The 16,883-nt window shown below is 38.3% G+C and overlaps 2 protein-coding genes across 4 annotated transcripts in view; one reads left to right on the forward strand and one right to left on the reverse strand.

Annotated features, from left to right (window-relative positions):
* Positions 1-354: 354 nt before the first annotated feature.
* Positions 355-8,070, reverse strand: ecsit (ECSIT signaling integrator). Of its 2 annotated transcripts, none has more exons than XM_062444306.1 (8): positions 7,697-8,070; positions 6,667-6,816; positions 5,207-5,621; positions 4,897-5,120; positions 3,386-3,443; positions 3,060-3,208; positions 2,417-2,522; positions 355-1,663 (listed from the first exon to the last, which is right to left on the reverse strand). In XM_062444306.1, the coding sequence occupies exons 2-8, from the start codon at positions 6,796-6,798 to the stop codon at positions 1,362-1,364; spliced, it is 1,386 nt and encodes a 461-aa protein (XP_062300290.1). In that variant the 5' UTR covers positions 6,799-6,816; positions 7,697-8,070; the 3' UTR covers positions 355-1,361. The 2 variants fall into 2 exon arrangements, with proteins under 2 accessions (XP_062300290.1, XP_062300289.1); XM_062444305.1 differs by having other exon boundaries at positions 3,060-3,204; positions 3,382-3,443.
* Positions 8,071-8,206: 136 nt separating this feature from the next.
* The window catches only part of eml3 (EMAP like 3), a 60,903-nt gene continuing 52,226 nt past the window's right edge, over positions 8,207-16,883 (forward strand). Inside the window, exon 1 of one of the 2 annotated variants that reach the window (XM_062444309.1) lies at positions 8,207-8,720. In XM_062444309.1, coding sequence (XP_062300293.1) covers positions 8,696-8,720 — 25 coding nt within the window. In that variant the 5' untranslated portion in view covers positions 8,207-8,695. The remainder of the gene's footprint in view (positions 8,721-16,883) is intronic. The other variant, XM_062444310.1, reaches the window with a different exon arrangement.

Below are 16,883 nucleotides of genomic sequence, written 5' to 3' on the forward strand. Positions count from 1 at the left end.
TTAATTCATCCTCACCCAGTGTGAGCTGGAGAAAAACTTAAATTAGGATTAGTGGGTTGTTTACAAAGATAATCCATAAAGATAACATCACAGTGATAGAAACAAACCTTTTACAGATTTCTTAAATGTTACATTAAAACATTGAGATGGCAACACTAAACCTCTGTAGATTAGACCAAACTGTAACTGAGATGGTGTAGTGTTTTTTTAAATCTAAATGTTATATACTGTTATTACTGATTGCTTTAAGACATCATGCCATGAGTCTGGCTTACCACCACTATCATTTCTATTAGAAACACAGAACACAGTCAAACAGATAGAGGGATTCTTTTTTTTCTTTTTATTTGTAAGGAACCTTTTCATCTGCAGTCCCTCAGCAGGTCATTAGTGAAGGATGGACACACACAGCTGCACTTTCTTCACATTTTCTCTTATTCATAAAAGAAGCTTTCATGAAGTTGACTTTAGAGCACTGTGTTACATATATATATATATAATATTATACACATTATAGATCACACTTTCCTTCTTCTGCTCACATTAACCATCAGGCTGGAATCTGCAGTAAGACCTCATGTTTGAACACTTATAAGTTACATACTTCCATGTTAATGACTATAACTGACTTCTGAAGAAGATTACAGAGAATGATGAGGTTCTATCAGCTTTCAGTAGAACACACAGATTCAAAAAATACTCTTAGAAGAAAAACAACAGCTGTACATTCAGATTTTCTAATTGCGTTCATGATTCAGCAGTACTACCTGACATGTAGCAGAACTGACTTCAGCTTTTAGCCTGTGAAGTTTAATGTTTGAATGGATTCTTGGAAAAGTAAGCACAGACCAATCAAAAGCCTGCATTTTTGTTAGATCAGTAATTTCCAACCTTTTCAACTTCTAAACTCTCAACATAAGAGTGTTTATAGGTTGTGACCAGTTCAACTGAAGAAAGCTTTTTCTCCTTTGTTTAATCTCTATAATTAAAGAGACCTGAAGACGTTCAATTATGCAGCCGATGAGAGAAACGTAGGAGAAAATGATATTGTGTGGCAGAAATGTTGTTTTTCTGCCTTCCTATTTGGTTAGTCATGTCCCATGTGGGGGTTCTGCCCCCCAAATCGAGAACCACCGCCTTAGATCATTTTAAATGACTCAGCAAGCTTTGAAGGTCACTAACATGACAAAACTTAGTTTAGTTTGAATTGATTTAGCTGCTGTTGCAACAGGATTCAGAGTGGTCCTGTGGTTCTGTTCTAGTTGTTGAACTATTGAAAATGAAGCAGCAGCTCGGTCACATTCAAACCCAGTCCGGTATGAACACACACTACATCAGTCATTTACAGTATGTGATGATTTTCACTGCTTCATCCCTTGGCTTCTCCTCTGCTCCTCTTCCACTACAACTTCACGTTCTTCTTCATGGTGTGACTCCCTCCTCTGGCTCTCTGGTGGAGGAGGATGATGGTGTTGGTGCTGCTGGTAGTCTGACTCTGTGCTGGGTGGTGCCTGCAGCTCTTTGGGTCCGGCGTCCAGGCGGAACAGGGTGGGCACCTGACCCAGGATGGGGTTGGTCTGCTGGAGGCCAGAGATCCACTGGTTGAGGACGGTCTGGTCTCCCTGGCTGGTCATACACATGGCAAAGACTGGACCCTCGTCCACTGGACACAGAGGAGGACACATGTTACATACTGAAGATGAAGAAGAACTTTTACTGTTCTGCACACAAGGAAAAAGGACCAATCACTGACACTGACACTGTATTTTAGAGAAGTAGTTCCATTCTTTTAAAAACACTCCTGATTTTGTTTTAGTGGTGCCAGCAAATCCTCTAATTTCCTCTCAGCAGACTTCTTACATGTTCACAGCTGAATATATATTATCCACATTACAGACACATAAAACAGGACACCTTTTCTAAAAAGGAATAGTTTCACATTTTGGGAAATATTCTCATTTGCCTTCTTGCTGAGCGCGAAGCAAGAAGATCATGTTAGCGGCTCCTTGTTTTGTTTTGGGAAAAGATGGAATCTGTTCAAACATGTTACTTATTGCATGAAAATAATACAAAGTATATAATCCTACAGTTTCTACAGAGGTTTATATACCATTCATTATATAAAACGTTTAGTTCTTATGCTAATAATTGTAGCCCTTGTTAAACTGGGTGAAATATTAACATAATAGGGTTTGCTGTGCTGTGAAAAAAATAGGGACTGTCCCTTTAAATGTGATCGCTTCACAGCCAAATATGTATCAGACTTTAAACACAGTCTCAAAGACAGCCAGAGTGACCAATCACAGAGCATCATATCAGAGTTGGATATTACTGAGCTTATGTTAAATCCACTTGATCAACGTGTGTTAAAGGAACATTCTACAAAAAAATAACAGCTCCAGTGGAAATATCTTACAGTCTTCTACATCGAAGCTCTCAGTGTCTCCAAGGTCTCGGTCCAAATCCAGGTCTAGCTGCAGAGGATAGTCAAAACACCTCTCTGGGTCATAGGGCTCCTCTACCTGTGGACACACACGGACACACACACACAGAAACAGCAGTTTGAGCTTTAGAGTCAAATGATTATATGTGGACAAAGTGAGGCTAGCAGTTTCCCTCTGCTTCCAGTGTTTGTGCTAAGCTAGGCTAAAGACATCCTGTGGATAGAGGGGTGTGAGCATGGAGGGTCACACACGCTTTCACTTACTTGCTTTTTGCTGAGCTTTCAACCGTATCTCATAGACCTGTGATCACATGACCTTAGTACAGGGCTTTTGGTCATGTGATAAGACAATAAGATCATTTTCTCTTCATATACATCCCACTGTTAACAAGTCAAAGTTCCATACATAGGTCACGTGACAACAACTGAACAAGTTCCTATTGCTGAAGAAGACCATGAGATATGGCTGAAAGCTCCAAATAAGGCTAGTTCCACCCTTTTTTTTATTTTAACCATCCAAACTGAAAACTTGACCACTATTGGATGAATTGTTCACAACGTTTTGCACGGACTTCCAGCCACTCCTTCAATCCACACCAGGAGAGGGGTTTCCCACCTGCTCTTCAGGCGGGGCGGGGTCAGCTCTGAGGATGTAGTAGTGGACACAGGTCTTCCTCAGCCACAGGGGGAAGGGTCCCTCCACAAACACGGGCCTGCTCGGGTTATGCTTGGCCAGCAGCTCCATCTGGCTGGGGCTCTGGCTGCCTGTCAACACAGGAAGGAAAGGAAACAAAGACAGTGAGCAGAAGTGTGTGGATGTGATCCCACCATTGTCCTTCATCATCACGCCGCTCCGTCGTTGTGTTTGTTATGTTTGGTGGGTTACCAGCAACATGAAGAGTTTACTGGTCAAACCTGCCAACCTGTAAATGAAACACATACCTACTATATGTGGGAGTGTTATCTCCTCTCCACTCTCTGTAATGTCTGTGCAGGGCATCTGGAGAGAGGAGCAGATACACACACATATGATTACACACCATTGTTAAAAGATGTTTCGACAAAGTAGAAAATTACTCATTTCCTCAAATGTTTTGCTCCTTGCTAGTTTCTGTTCCACAAGCAGGAAAACCCCTCTGCCATATGTCTTCAATTTGACTTACAATGGAAATGATTAAATATCCAGCTCTGAAAACACAATATTACTCAACAGTATGTCATACATATCACAAATAATGATGCCGATACATATTTATTCTCTTCCAGCTCTTTCTTTCATTCACTTTGTCTGATTTGTTTAATGACAATGTGTAACACTGTAAAAACTTTCTTGGTTAAAAATCAATTTTAAAAATGTAAAAAAGAGAAGAAAGACTATATATATATATGTACTTTTAACTATTGGAACAGTCTGCCTGAGGACCTGTGAACAGCTGGAAGTGACAACATTTTGATTAAGAATAGTTTATACTTACTCATTATTTTGTTTTATGTTATTTTGTTTATGTATTCATTTAATCAGGGTGTTTGGGGTATTGGAGTTAGTTGGTGTTCTGTTCTAACACTACGACTGGGGGGAAATATAAAACTATTGGAACATATATCTGTACATTATACTTGTCATCTGTACTTTACTGGTTTCCAATAAAGAAATACAATTTAAAAGAAAGAATAGTTAAGTCTTTTTATTCTATTTCATTCATGTTTCTTTTAATCTCTTTTTTTAACCTAGTTTAAGTCTAGCCTGTATTAAACTTTATCTACTTTATTTGATTTTACTTTTTTTTTATCTTATCAATCTATTTTAACCTAGTTTTTTTTACTCTTTTTTTCTCTTATTCTCGCTTATTTTTATTCATTTATTTAATTTTTTTCTTATGAAAACATTCTTATCATTTTTATTTTCTTTTGTGTGCATTGGTCTCAGTTTTTGTCTCTTAATCAATCAATCAATCTTTATTTATAAAGCGCCAAATCACAACAAAAGTCATCTCAAGGCACTTTACACATAGAGCAGGTCTAAACTGTACTCTTTAATTTGTTCTTTGTTTTTTTCCTTCATCATATGTATTCCTTTTATTGTCTTATTATTATCAGCTGTTAAGCACTTTGACCTACGTTAACCTGTATGAAAGCTGCTGTATAAATAAAGTTTGTTTAATTGATTGATTAAAGGTTATTCTTGACCTTAGAAACAAGAAATAGCCTGAAAGCCTCAACATGATCATTTCTCTTTATGTATAAATGACTGTGTACTAACTGTTCTTAGAGGTGTTGTAGGTATATTTTTGAAGTTTGGACAGAACCATGCTAGCTGTTTCCCTCTGCTTCCAGTCTTTATGCTAAGCTATGCTAATCACACCCTGACTCCAGCTCTGTACTGACATTAGACTGATATCCATCTGAACACCTCAACCTCTACAAGAAAGCAAATTAATGTCGTGTGATCCGACCTGGTAGACGGTGACGTTAGCGTCCAGGTCGTTAGCGATGCGCGTCAGGCTGAGGCGAGCCAGATCCACGGGGTCTTCAGGCAGATGCTGGGGGACGGGGAAAGGGTTTATGTGCTTGAACTTGGGGAACCAGTACATGATGCGCTGGAACTTCCTCATGGGGTGACCCTTCACTCCAAAAATCTGGACCAGCAGGACCTTGGTCTCCATGTTGGGCATGATACCTGAAACACAAGGATAGATGGAAAACCTGCTTTTTTATTTCTGTCTCATCCAGTGTGGACTAACCACTCTTCTACCAGACACCCACCATAGTTCTCCATCTGCTCCAGTATCTGCACCCCACACTCCTGCTGTCTGGGGTAATGGTTGAACATTGTCTGGATGAAGTTCCTGGGTACAAAAACCTCTTTGGGGAAAACATCCAGCAGCTTGTTGTAGACCATGAGGTCTCTCTCCACTCCGAACTCGGGCATCTTCTTAAGAGCGGCGTAGATGAACTCAACGTGACCCCGCCGTCTGATGTCTCCCTTGATGAAGACGTCCACCGCTTTGTTAAACGTGGCCTTGGTTTTATCGTCTTTGGCCACCTTCTCGAACAGGTCGTCATGGGTAACCAGAGACTTCTTCTTCTTCTTGTCGTCGTCGTCGTCATTGTTGATGAATTCTGCAGGTACGGGCGGACCTTTGGAACACACCGGACTGCCATGGAAACGCCTCAACGCCTACAGCAACAGTTTATTTAGTTAGATGTGTAGTAGCTTTGTACTGTGGGTACGGAAACTTCCAATATAACACTCATTCTGTCTGTTATACAGTCTCATTTTATTACTGTGCTCAATGGAACTAGGTATGTTCTATCAGCAGCCAACTGGGAGGACATCTGAGGCCTCTACTGGGCACTAAAGGGTAATATAAAGGTCAAATTAATGTTATGATACATTTAAAATAAAGGAGAGTATAAAGGTAAAATAATAGGTTATATAACTGTAACATAAAGTGTAACATCAAGGTAAAATAAAGGGTAGTATAAAGGTAAAATAATAGGTAAAATAAAAGTAAAAAATAAAGGGTTATAAAAAGGTAAAATAAAGGGTAATATAAAAGTAAAATAAAGGGTAATATAAAAGTAAAATAAAGGGTAATATAAAGGTAAAATAAAGGGTAATATAAAGGTAAAATAAAGGGTAATATAAAAGTAAAATAAAGGGTTATATAAAGGTAAAATAAAGGGTAATATAAAAGTAAAATAAAGGGTAATATAAAAGTACAATAAAGGGTTATATAAAGGTAAAATAAAGGCTAATATAAAGTAAGAGTAAATGGTAAGATAAAGGTAAAATAATAGGTAATATAAAAGGTAAAATAAAGGGTAATATAAAGGTAAAATAAATGGTAAGATAAAGGTAATATAAAGGTAATATAAAGGGTAATATAAAGGTAAAATAAATGGTAAGATAAAGGTAAAATAATAGGTAATATAAAGGTCAAATAAAGAGTAATATAAAAGTAAAACAAAGGGTAATATAAAGGTAAAATAAATGGTAAGATAAAGGTAAAATAATATGTAATATAAAGGTAAAATAATAAGTAATATAAAGGGTAAAATAAAAGGTAAGTAGGGGACTATTTTCTGAAGTGGATGAATCCACATTTGGTGCTCTGGTGAGTATTTCTGGCAGCAGAAAGAAAAGGTCTGAGTCATCCTTTGCTAGAAGTGCTACCTTTCATTAAATGAGCAGTATTCATGTGTTTATATTTAAAGCATACCTGGTGCTGGGTGGTGGTGGTGGTGGTGGTGCTGGGCTGATGGAGGGAGCCAGGCTGGGCAGCAGGTCTGACTAGCTGGGCCTGCAGCAGCCTGAGACCCTGCAGCTGGAGCAGGCAGCGGCTACACTTCATGCTGGAGCCATCGCTCACCTGTCAGTATAATGGAAGAATGGCCACTCATAAACCTGACAATTATAAGCTGCACTCTGTGTATTTTATTGATATATTTTATGATGAGAAGGATGATTGTTTAGTTTGGTAATCTTTAAATCTGATGCTGAAATTAAAAGAGTGTATGAGAGCAAATTCTTAGGAGAAATAATAGATAATCAACTCTGTTAGAAACCACACATAAATCATGTTAAATCAATCATATATAAATCCATTGCATTATTATATCAAACTAAAGATATCGTCAACCAGAAATCACTTTATATGCTGTATCTATCTCTTATAGTTCCATACATTACTCACTGTGTGAAGTAATGGCAAAACACATATAAACCAGCATAAATACTAATGTTATACTGCAGATGAGAGCTGGAAATGTACATCAAACGGATATTGTATTATATTATATCTTATTACAGACATAATGAGCTAAAGCTTCTGCCTGGCTCCAATAATATTTCTTTCTTTGATATTAGTTGTATGATTATTTTATAACACTGTTAAAATAAGAAACAAAAACATTGAAAAATGAGATGAATGAAGAGTTGAACTGTAACTCAAATACATTACATGTTTATGTATTTATGTATTTATGTAAGCCGAAGTAAGTGTTACAGATCTTCTTCAGTATATCTCTATGCAGTATAGATTTATTCCTCATTAAAGTTGCATAGTGTTATGAAAACATTAAATTGACACTTTTTTGTATGGAGTTTGGCAGGTCTGTACCAAATAAGGCAAAGTGTATGGAAAACCATCATTAAGAACTGACACTATATAAAACAGGACTGTATTCATGTCATGCACATAGTAGAATAACTTGCTACGTTTACCTACATATAAATAACTCAGTACTCACCGTTTATACAGAAGAATGAACACAGAGATTAGTCTCCTTCAGAAAACACTCTCCATGGACGCCTCCATGTTGGAAAGCCGGCTGAACATCCGGTTCCATACAAACTCGCCTCCGGCGAACAACAGAAACATGAAGGCAAGGAATGGTTCCGCTGTCATTGACGGACTGCTGCTCTCTACAGTACATCGTTTATGGGGGGTGCTTTGCAAATTCTTAAATTTAAATTCTTAAAATTCACACTGTCGTGGTTATTGGTTTTATAGTAACGTTATTTATTGATTCTAAACAGAAGTAAAGCTAGCACATGCTGTGTAAATAAACGTGGGTATCATAACATATTTAGGTCGATATTCAGTTGTTTTTGCTGATTTTGCGTCGTTGCGCAGATAAATTACTTGTATTACTCACACCTGCCGCGTGATGGCGACAAACGCAAGAAAAACAACCGGCAGAAGCTTCACTACCTGTAAAAGCTGTTATAAGTTTCATACTTCATTCTCCAGCATTTAATACATCTAGCAACTCTTTACGGAGCTGCCGTGGCTGGAACAAATAACTGCTGGAGTATTTTGTACTGTTGATTAATACACACAGTTTGATGCAACTTCTTAAATCATATTTGAGCACTGCATGGTGCCTTCCCGTCAAGGTAACTGAGATGTACATGACTTCCGGAGTACACTTTCAAACTTTCAACTTCTTTTATAATCTAATTTATTTTATTCATGTATTTATGATGTTTTTACACCATATTATTATATTTTTTATTTATTTATATTTATTTAGGAATGTATTTCTAAAATATTTTATCTCCTTTTATAAACATTAGCGCTTTTATTTGCACGAAACCCGTCTATGTTTCCGGTATTTTTGTTGCTAATCTTGCTATCTTGACAAAGTCCCTAGAGTGACTTGTGACGCTCCTCTCCCAGCATGGAAAACACACCTCAGTCCACAAGTTACCTCTAGACTAACTCCACACAACGTAAAGTTGGGATTATGGACTCCTCTACAAACAGTTTAGGTGAGTAAAGAAACCAAAAACGTCTCGTTTGTGTATGTTTGCTGTTTTCTCTCACTGACAACATGAAAGTTGACAGTGTGTTCGGATGCTCACATCGTTATGGAGGGAACACTTTGACTAACTACTTCATAAAAATGGTATCAAGAGTTGTTTGGCGTTTGGGTCAAAGGTCCGACAACACGACTGAAGACACTTAAGTGAAGTGTAAAATGTTGTGGTTAGTTGGGCTGTAGATTACTTCTGTCACTAAACTGCTTTTAATGAAGGAAATCAAGTTTAACAGTTGTTTGGCAGTGTTTGGTGTGTGGAGAGGATGGTGTGAACAACTGGCGGGTTCTTTTTAAATGTTGACTTTTTAATGAAGTAGAACGAGAATATACTGAATTAAACAATGTCTCTTGAACATTTGGCGCTGTTTGCTATTTGTGCATTAATGAATCAATTAGAGACGCCTTACATGGCTGTCATCGTGATCACTTCATTATCTTTGCAAGTGGTGTTGCAGTGTGTCAGCAGCAGCTTGTGTAAGTGTGTAGGTGTGTCGAAGCCGCCGCCGCCGCATATCCTGCAGTGTTGGTAAACAGTTGCTGGAGTTACATTTGGTTGGGGTAGGGTGTAGGTGGGTGGTGGTGCTGATGGAGGGAGGGGGGGGGGGGGGGGGGGGGCAGCTATAGTTTCGCTTTTAACGCGTGAGAAGTTGAACGTTGAATTCAAACAGCTGGCACGCGGGCGCAAAATCAGATTTGAGGCGTGAATGTAACTATTTTTTTTGCAGGGTGTGTGTGTGTGTGTGCGTGTGTGTGCGTGTCTCCATCTCTGCTGGGACTGATGTGAAAATGAAGAAGAGGTTTTGCACTGCTGCATGTTCTCAGCAGACCACCGGCAGAGCTGTCACAACATCAAAGAGCACCTCGTGCTTTCTGCTTTACAAACACGCCAAAAAGTCATATTCTGTTATAATTATGATCTTTAAATCCCTGTCTATACAGAAACATGACTATATTTATATCAGGGAATGACTTTGCACGTCTTTCTCTCCAAGTCAAGCTGACTTTTGGCACGTTTAAAAAAAGCTCCACCCGCCCCGCCTCCACAATGCTGGAGCTCCATAACACTGTTGCACAATGCTGCTTTTATTGCACATCTGTAAGCCCCGGTGTCCCACCTTATGTGCTGATGTTGTGTTTACTTATCTTGTAAAAATGGTGGGGGCGGAGAGGCACAGGGGAACAGTAAATAACACATGGGGACCCCTGCCAGCATCTGCGGGCAAGGCTGCTGTGGCTCAGTGCTGGAGGGAACTGACCCAGCTGCACTTATGGTAAAATCCAGTGTGGAAGTTGCTGCTTGGTCTTTAATGGTAATTATCCTGACTAACTTTTCTACTGAAAGTGATTGAATAATTGAGGTAATCTGTGGAAACTGTGATGCTGCTGCTGTGTAGTACATCTGTTTCTGTCTGTGCCTGACTGTCAGCTGACTGGTTTGCACCATATAACGGGTCAGATGATGTGAACAACTCCCTGTTGTGGCGTGTGATGCACTGATAGAGAGTTTCAAGCAAATACTAATATCCAAAAAATGTATCCTCCCAGGTTAGCAAATATGAAATATACTGCATCATACATACTTTATACATATACTGCACCATGCATACTTTATACATACTGCACCATACATACTTTATACATATACTGCATCATACATACTTTATACATATACTGCATCATACATACTTTATACATATACTGCATCATACATACATTATACATATACTGCATCATACATACTTTATACATATACTGCATCATACATACTTTATACATATACTGCACCATACATACTTTATACATATACTGCACCATGCATACTTTATACATACTGCACCATACATACTTTATACATATACTGCATCATACATACTTTATACATATACTGCAACATGCATACTTTATACATATACTGCATCACACATACTTTATACATATACTGCAACATGCATACTTTATACATATACTGCAACATACATACTTTATACATACTGCACCATACATACTTTATACATATACTGCATCATACATACTTTATACATATACTGCACCATACATACTTTATACATATACTGCATCATACATACTTTATACATATACTGCAACATGCATACTTTATACATATACTGCACCATACATACTTTATACATATACTGCATCATACATACTTTATACATATACTGCAACATGCATACTTTATACATATACTGCATCATACATACTTTATACATATACTGCACCATGCATACTTTATACTTTACTTTACTATACTTTACACTATATATATTTTATATATATAATGCACAATACATACTTTATACATATAATGCACTATGCATACTTTATACATGTAATGCACCATACATACTTTATACATGTAATGCACCATACATACTTTATACATACTGCATCATACATACTTTATACATAGTGCACTATACATACTTTATACATGTAGTGCACTATATTTACTGTATACATATAGTGCACTATACATACTTTATACATGTAGTGCACTATATTTACTGTATACATATAGTGCACTATACATACTTTATACATGTAGTGCACTATATTTACTTACATATAATATATTCATGTTGCAAAAAGAGGCAAATACCAATAAATTCATTATTCTTGCATTGTGATTTTTTGATAACGTAATCCCACCTATTAATTCTATCTGTAGTGTCACTCTGTCATCATTAAAAGAGAAAAAAGAGGAACTGAAATAAAAGGTGACGTGGTGGGAAAAGTTCATGTAAATGTAGACTGGAACAGGTGGAAAATCACACATGACGTCTGCTGTGCATTTCCCCTCTCTGTCTAGTCTGTTGTATTTATTACAAACAGGAAACCAGCCACACACACACACACACACACACACACACACACACACACACACACACACACACACACACACACACACACACACACACACACACACACACACACACACACACACACACACACACACACCTCTCCCTATCCCACACACTGGGTCTGTGTCCCAGTTGCATACTAACATTTATACACATGCTGATTCTGCATATCACATGTATACTCCAATAATAAAACAGACTGAAGGCATGCAGACTGAAATGTCCTGATTCATAAATATGATGATGGACACACGCTCACAGCTGAAAATCTCAAGTTTTCAAACCAAAATACCAAAATATCTGCTGACTCGTACTTAATTCATTCCTTGTATACAAACTCATCTAAACTTCTCTATATACTAACTGTGTGTCTGCACTGTTAGTACACAATAAACTAGTCTACTTTATGCTTCTCTGTTAAGATGAACTGATGCTGTGCGCCAACTGTCAATCAAACCGCAGCTTTGGAACGTCACTGCCGGTTTCACTTCACTTCCAGAAAGCAAAATGCTTTTTCTAAACATTTCATGCTTTATTTTTTTTTTTTAAATCCTCTTGGAGCCTTTTCATCACCATCTGCAATTCATCCGAATTCTCTGCAGCTGTGCATGACTTTCTCCATTTCCTCAGTGCATTGCTGGACAATAGTGTCGTTCAGCAGCACACTCAAAAGTCAAGAGGATTTATTACACATGCTGAGTGTTTTGTTCTACTTATAAAAGGATAATTCCAGTGTTACAACTCTCTGACTGTCTGTGTGCCCAAATCTCAGCTATTAACCTCGTAACTGATACAAATCATGGATAAAGCTATAAAAATAAGATACAAGCTGTTATCAGCTTAAGTGACTTTTTTTTTCAGACTAAAAAAAAACACGTGTAGCACTTAGAATGATATATAGTGTGGATTTGGGACACGGTGCAAGTTGTGCAGGAAGATCAGCAGGAAGTTGCATCAGCAGATGGCAGCGATTTCACTGTTTTTTTTCCCCCAGAATGTTGTAACACAGCTTCTTTTCAGAAGAGCAGGGCTGCTGTCGAGCAGGAGTCTAGAGGTAGACCATTACTCACTCTCTGCTTCACTTCTTCTTCACTGACCGAAATGTATCCGTATCGTCATTATATTTGTGCGCATTTGATATATTATCCGTCAAATGCGTAGCTGGCATCAGTAATGAAACACATCCCCGGTCTCCTAGCGTAAAGTTCCATTTGAACTCCTCGCCCGCCACCGCACATATAAATCACATAGAAGGAAAAACAAGCGTGTGTGAACTCCAGCTCAGTTACACAAGATAAATGCTGCGGCTGTTAAATCAGCGAGTATAAACCTCACATTGACTCAGTGAGATCAGCTCTCTGTACAGATTTATGTGCCACCAGTAGTCAAACACATCAGCTCCCCCTGTAAGCAGAGCGAGTGCGATCTTGCATAATGTTTGTGTCTGCTTCAGCTAGATATGACAGTCAAATCTGTGACGGTGTTGACCCACTGCCAGCTCTGTGAGCTCTCACATGGACCGTCTCCTCTGGCTTTTTGACAGTTATTTTTTAAATGCTTTTATCCTCTAAGACATGTCATGTATTTAGCAGACATACAATCTAAATTAAGAAGCTCTCACCAACCAATATGTTTTAAAGCATTGAAACACAAAATTTAACTCTTACTTAAAGTAGCAGTCCTCATGCAGCATGACTGGGTCAACCTGTTTTGCTGGGCCCCTCTAAAGGATATACAACCATTTTTTTGGGGGGAAAATGCACAGAATAAACTCAAATAAACCTTTATACGTACCTTTATAGTTTGAGGCAGAATCTATAAAATCCGACTTCTGAGGGATAAAAGTATAAAATACACAATTTTATAAAGCTGCTACAGCAAGAAACTGGAAGATTCTCAAGAGACAGGTTCAAATATGAGCTGCAAAAGCTGAGTTTAAATGTAAAAATGTGAAGTCTCTGAAGGCCCAGGTCTAGCTACCCTACATCAGTATGACATCATCAGGGTTATTATCAAAAGCTCAGAGAACATCATACACCTGTTTTCACAGTTAATGGACCTTTATGTGTACAATTGGGCCATAGAAACCTTTGGTGACTTAATGATTTAAAGGTGCATTCACTCATTTTTTTGGCTACTTTGGGAGAAGCTGAAAACATAACAGCTGACATTTATAAAGCTGTTTATACTAAGGTTTTAGAAAAGAAAGTAACTATGAACAAATCCAGCAACATAAGCAACATCGACACTCTGCTGCTGGAAAACAGATGAGATGATTAGATACATATGTAGATACAAAGTCCACAGTCTGATAAAAAAAAAATACTACAGATACGCTTGTAATCTTATTATACTCTGTGATACAATTGGATTCAGCTGCTGTTAGGAATTGATGTTTTTTTCTTTTATTAAAGAGGAAAGATTGTGCTAATGGACGGTACTGGCAATGGGCCAATCACAAGTTGCATCAAATCTGAGAATGCTTTTGTTGATTGGCTGTGAGCAAGTCCATACAAATAGTCCTATTTTCTAGCTCTGGTTGCAAAAAGGATTGATTGCAGGTATCGTTTGACGGGAGATGTTTCCATACCATTTGGTATCGATTTATTATTTCACCTTAAAAGGCGTCAAGTACCGATACCCAGCCCTACACGACACTGACTGAGTGCTACACTTTGATCAAGATACGTGCTGTTATCTCCATATTTAAACAATATCACGTCTCCATCTCGGCGCCTCCCCTCTCTGCGATGCTCAGCTTTGAGTGAAGCCGCTGCAAACAACCGTGAGAAGCAGTTCTAAGTGACCATAAATCATTTAGTCAACTGCAGCACAACTAAACTGTTTCAGTCATAGTTTTGGCCAATGAGGTACATGGACGTACTGTAGCGGCTTGGTGCTCCCTGCTGCTAATGTGTTTACTTTAGTTTTTATGGCTTGTTAGATTATCAATATTTTATTATGTCTTAAATAGTTTTTAATTGTAAAATGTTTTATGGCCCAGGGAGTGCCATATCTAAATTGCGTTATATTGTTTTCTGACCCTCAAGACACTCAATGAAAAAAAAAGCTACTACTACTAAATATGTTATTAATAATATAATATGTTATTTCTACCTTTCTCTTTTTTCCCACTGCTATACAAAAATTGTACCAAGTCATGACCCCGATACCGAGGTATATACTAGGGCAGAGTTTGTGGGCTGGAAATCCAGAACAAGCTAAAAGAGGCTAAAAAAAAAAAGTAGAATAGAGCTGAGAGGAACAGGTCACATGACATGACAGATCACTGCAGCTTTAGAGTAATAGGTATATATTGTTTTTTTTCATCCTGTTGAACGTTGAGAGTTCACACGGTGAATTTAATGACAGCTATGAAGTAGAGCAGCTCGGCAGTCACATTCTCATGCCGCTGCTCTCTGTTTCACTTCTTTACACCCGAGTATCGGGCTGTAGTGCAGGGGCGTACAGGATGTCGCTCTGCAGCGAGCTACCAAAAATCAAAGCGGAGAACAAAAAAGTAATACACGGAGTCTGTGGGTGGTTGAGGTCATTATGCAGCACCCTTGGGTGAAAGGTAGAGAGAGTGAGTGGGTGGACTCTGTGAGAATATATAATTGTCAACTAACTGCTGCAGGTGACACATTTGTATTGACCGCTTTTTTGAAACTTGATGCTGATATATAGAAATAGATGATGTGGATAGATTTTAAACACATATAGAAAAGCTGAAAAAAAAAGAAGATTCAGAATACACAATCCAGATTTCTACAAAGTCAAACAGGAAGTCATGCTGAGCTAATTATATCTGCAGCTCTCAGTCTGCTCATGACTGTAATCAGGCCTGATGAAAGGAGACATTTTTTGTAAACTCGTACATCAACCAGTTGGACGAGAAAGACTGTTCAGCCCTAACACAAGAGACTCAACAAAAGACTGTGATCAGTCCCAGAGTGTGTGGCTACACCGCTGTCAGCCAGCCAACATCCCACAAAGACCCGGAATGACCCTGAGTGTCTGAGCAAAGAGAAAGTCATTTAGAGGAGTTGTATTCCAGGCTTTGGAATTCAAATCTCCTGATTTTGTCTTTGAGGATCATTGGATGACTTCTCAGGCCTCACACTCACTTGCATGAGGTGTGATTCACCAGTGAAATATGTGTTTTGGTGAATTGATCAGATTCAGACATCCAGAACCAAAACACTTTAAAGCAGGTGCTGGATCAGAGAAAGTCCTCACACTGTGGCTCCGGTGCAGATGTAGTTTTTTAACGGGCTCTTCTTCAGACAGCCTGCTGAAGTAAACCTGAACCATGAATTAATAACTGTCGTAAAACTGTTCCAATTCAAGGTGTCCTGTCAGAACCTGCACACTGACAGGATTTAGCTCACTGCTGCCAGGGCCGGCGCTTCAACCCACCAGGGGGCCACGGGGCAAAAATGGCCTCCAGATCCCTTTTTTTTAATGACCTGTATAGATGATATATACATATTATTGTGTGCTAATGATAGTCATTTTGTATAGTTGAAACTTCTATTATTCCCTGTTATGATGATCTATTTATTTAAGGCTTATGCGCTGATAAAGTTATCTACTATAAACATTTGTCACATTTGTTATAGGTGGATTTAAGGTTATTATCTCACACACACACAGACACACACACACACACACACACACACACAGACACAAACACACACACACACACACACACACACACACACACAAACACACACACACACACACACACACACACACACACACACACACACACACACACACACACACACACACACACACTGTATGGGAATAAACACACCTTCCTACCATTATGACTCTCTCTTACCAGAATCATTTCCATAGCGTGCCAACCCGTACCAGTTGATCCAGCTTCCACTTCCTCATACTCACTACTGTAGGCATAGCAGCATCGTTGTGTTTATTATAATAAACAAAGTAGGTTTTCTAGGTAATTATAAAATGACACGACTTCCCATTGGTTCACCAGAGCAACTGTGCCACTGACTTATGAGTATCTATCTTAGAAATCAATGTTGTTCATATTTAGTGAGATAATAACTACATTGATCATTATTCTCATAAATGATCATTACTTTCAAGATGGAATATATAAATAGAGAGAATACATTGTTTATCAGGAAGTAATTTAGAAAAATTCCCCATAAGCACTATATAAACTAGGGTCTGACCAATACTGGATTTTTGGGACA

This window comes from Scomber scombrus, chromosome 23 (assembly GCF_963691925.1).
Source record: "Scomber scombrus chromosome 23, fScoSco1.1, whole genome shotgun sequence".
Classification (NCBI taxonomy): Eukaryota; Metazoa; Chordata; class Actinopteri; order Scombriformes; family Scombridae; genus Scomber; species Scomber scombrus.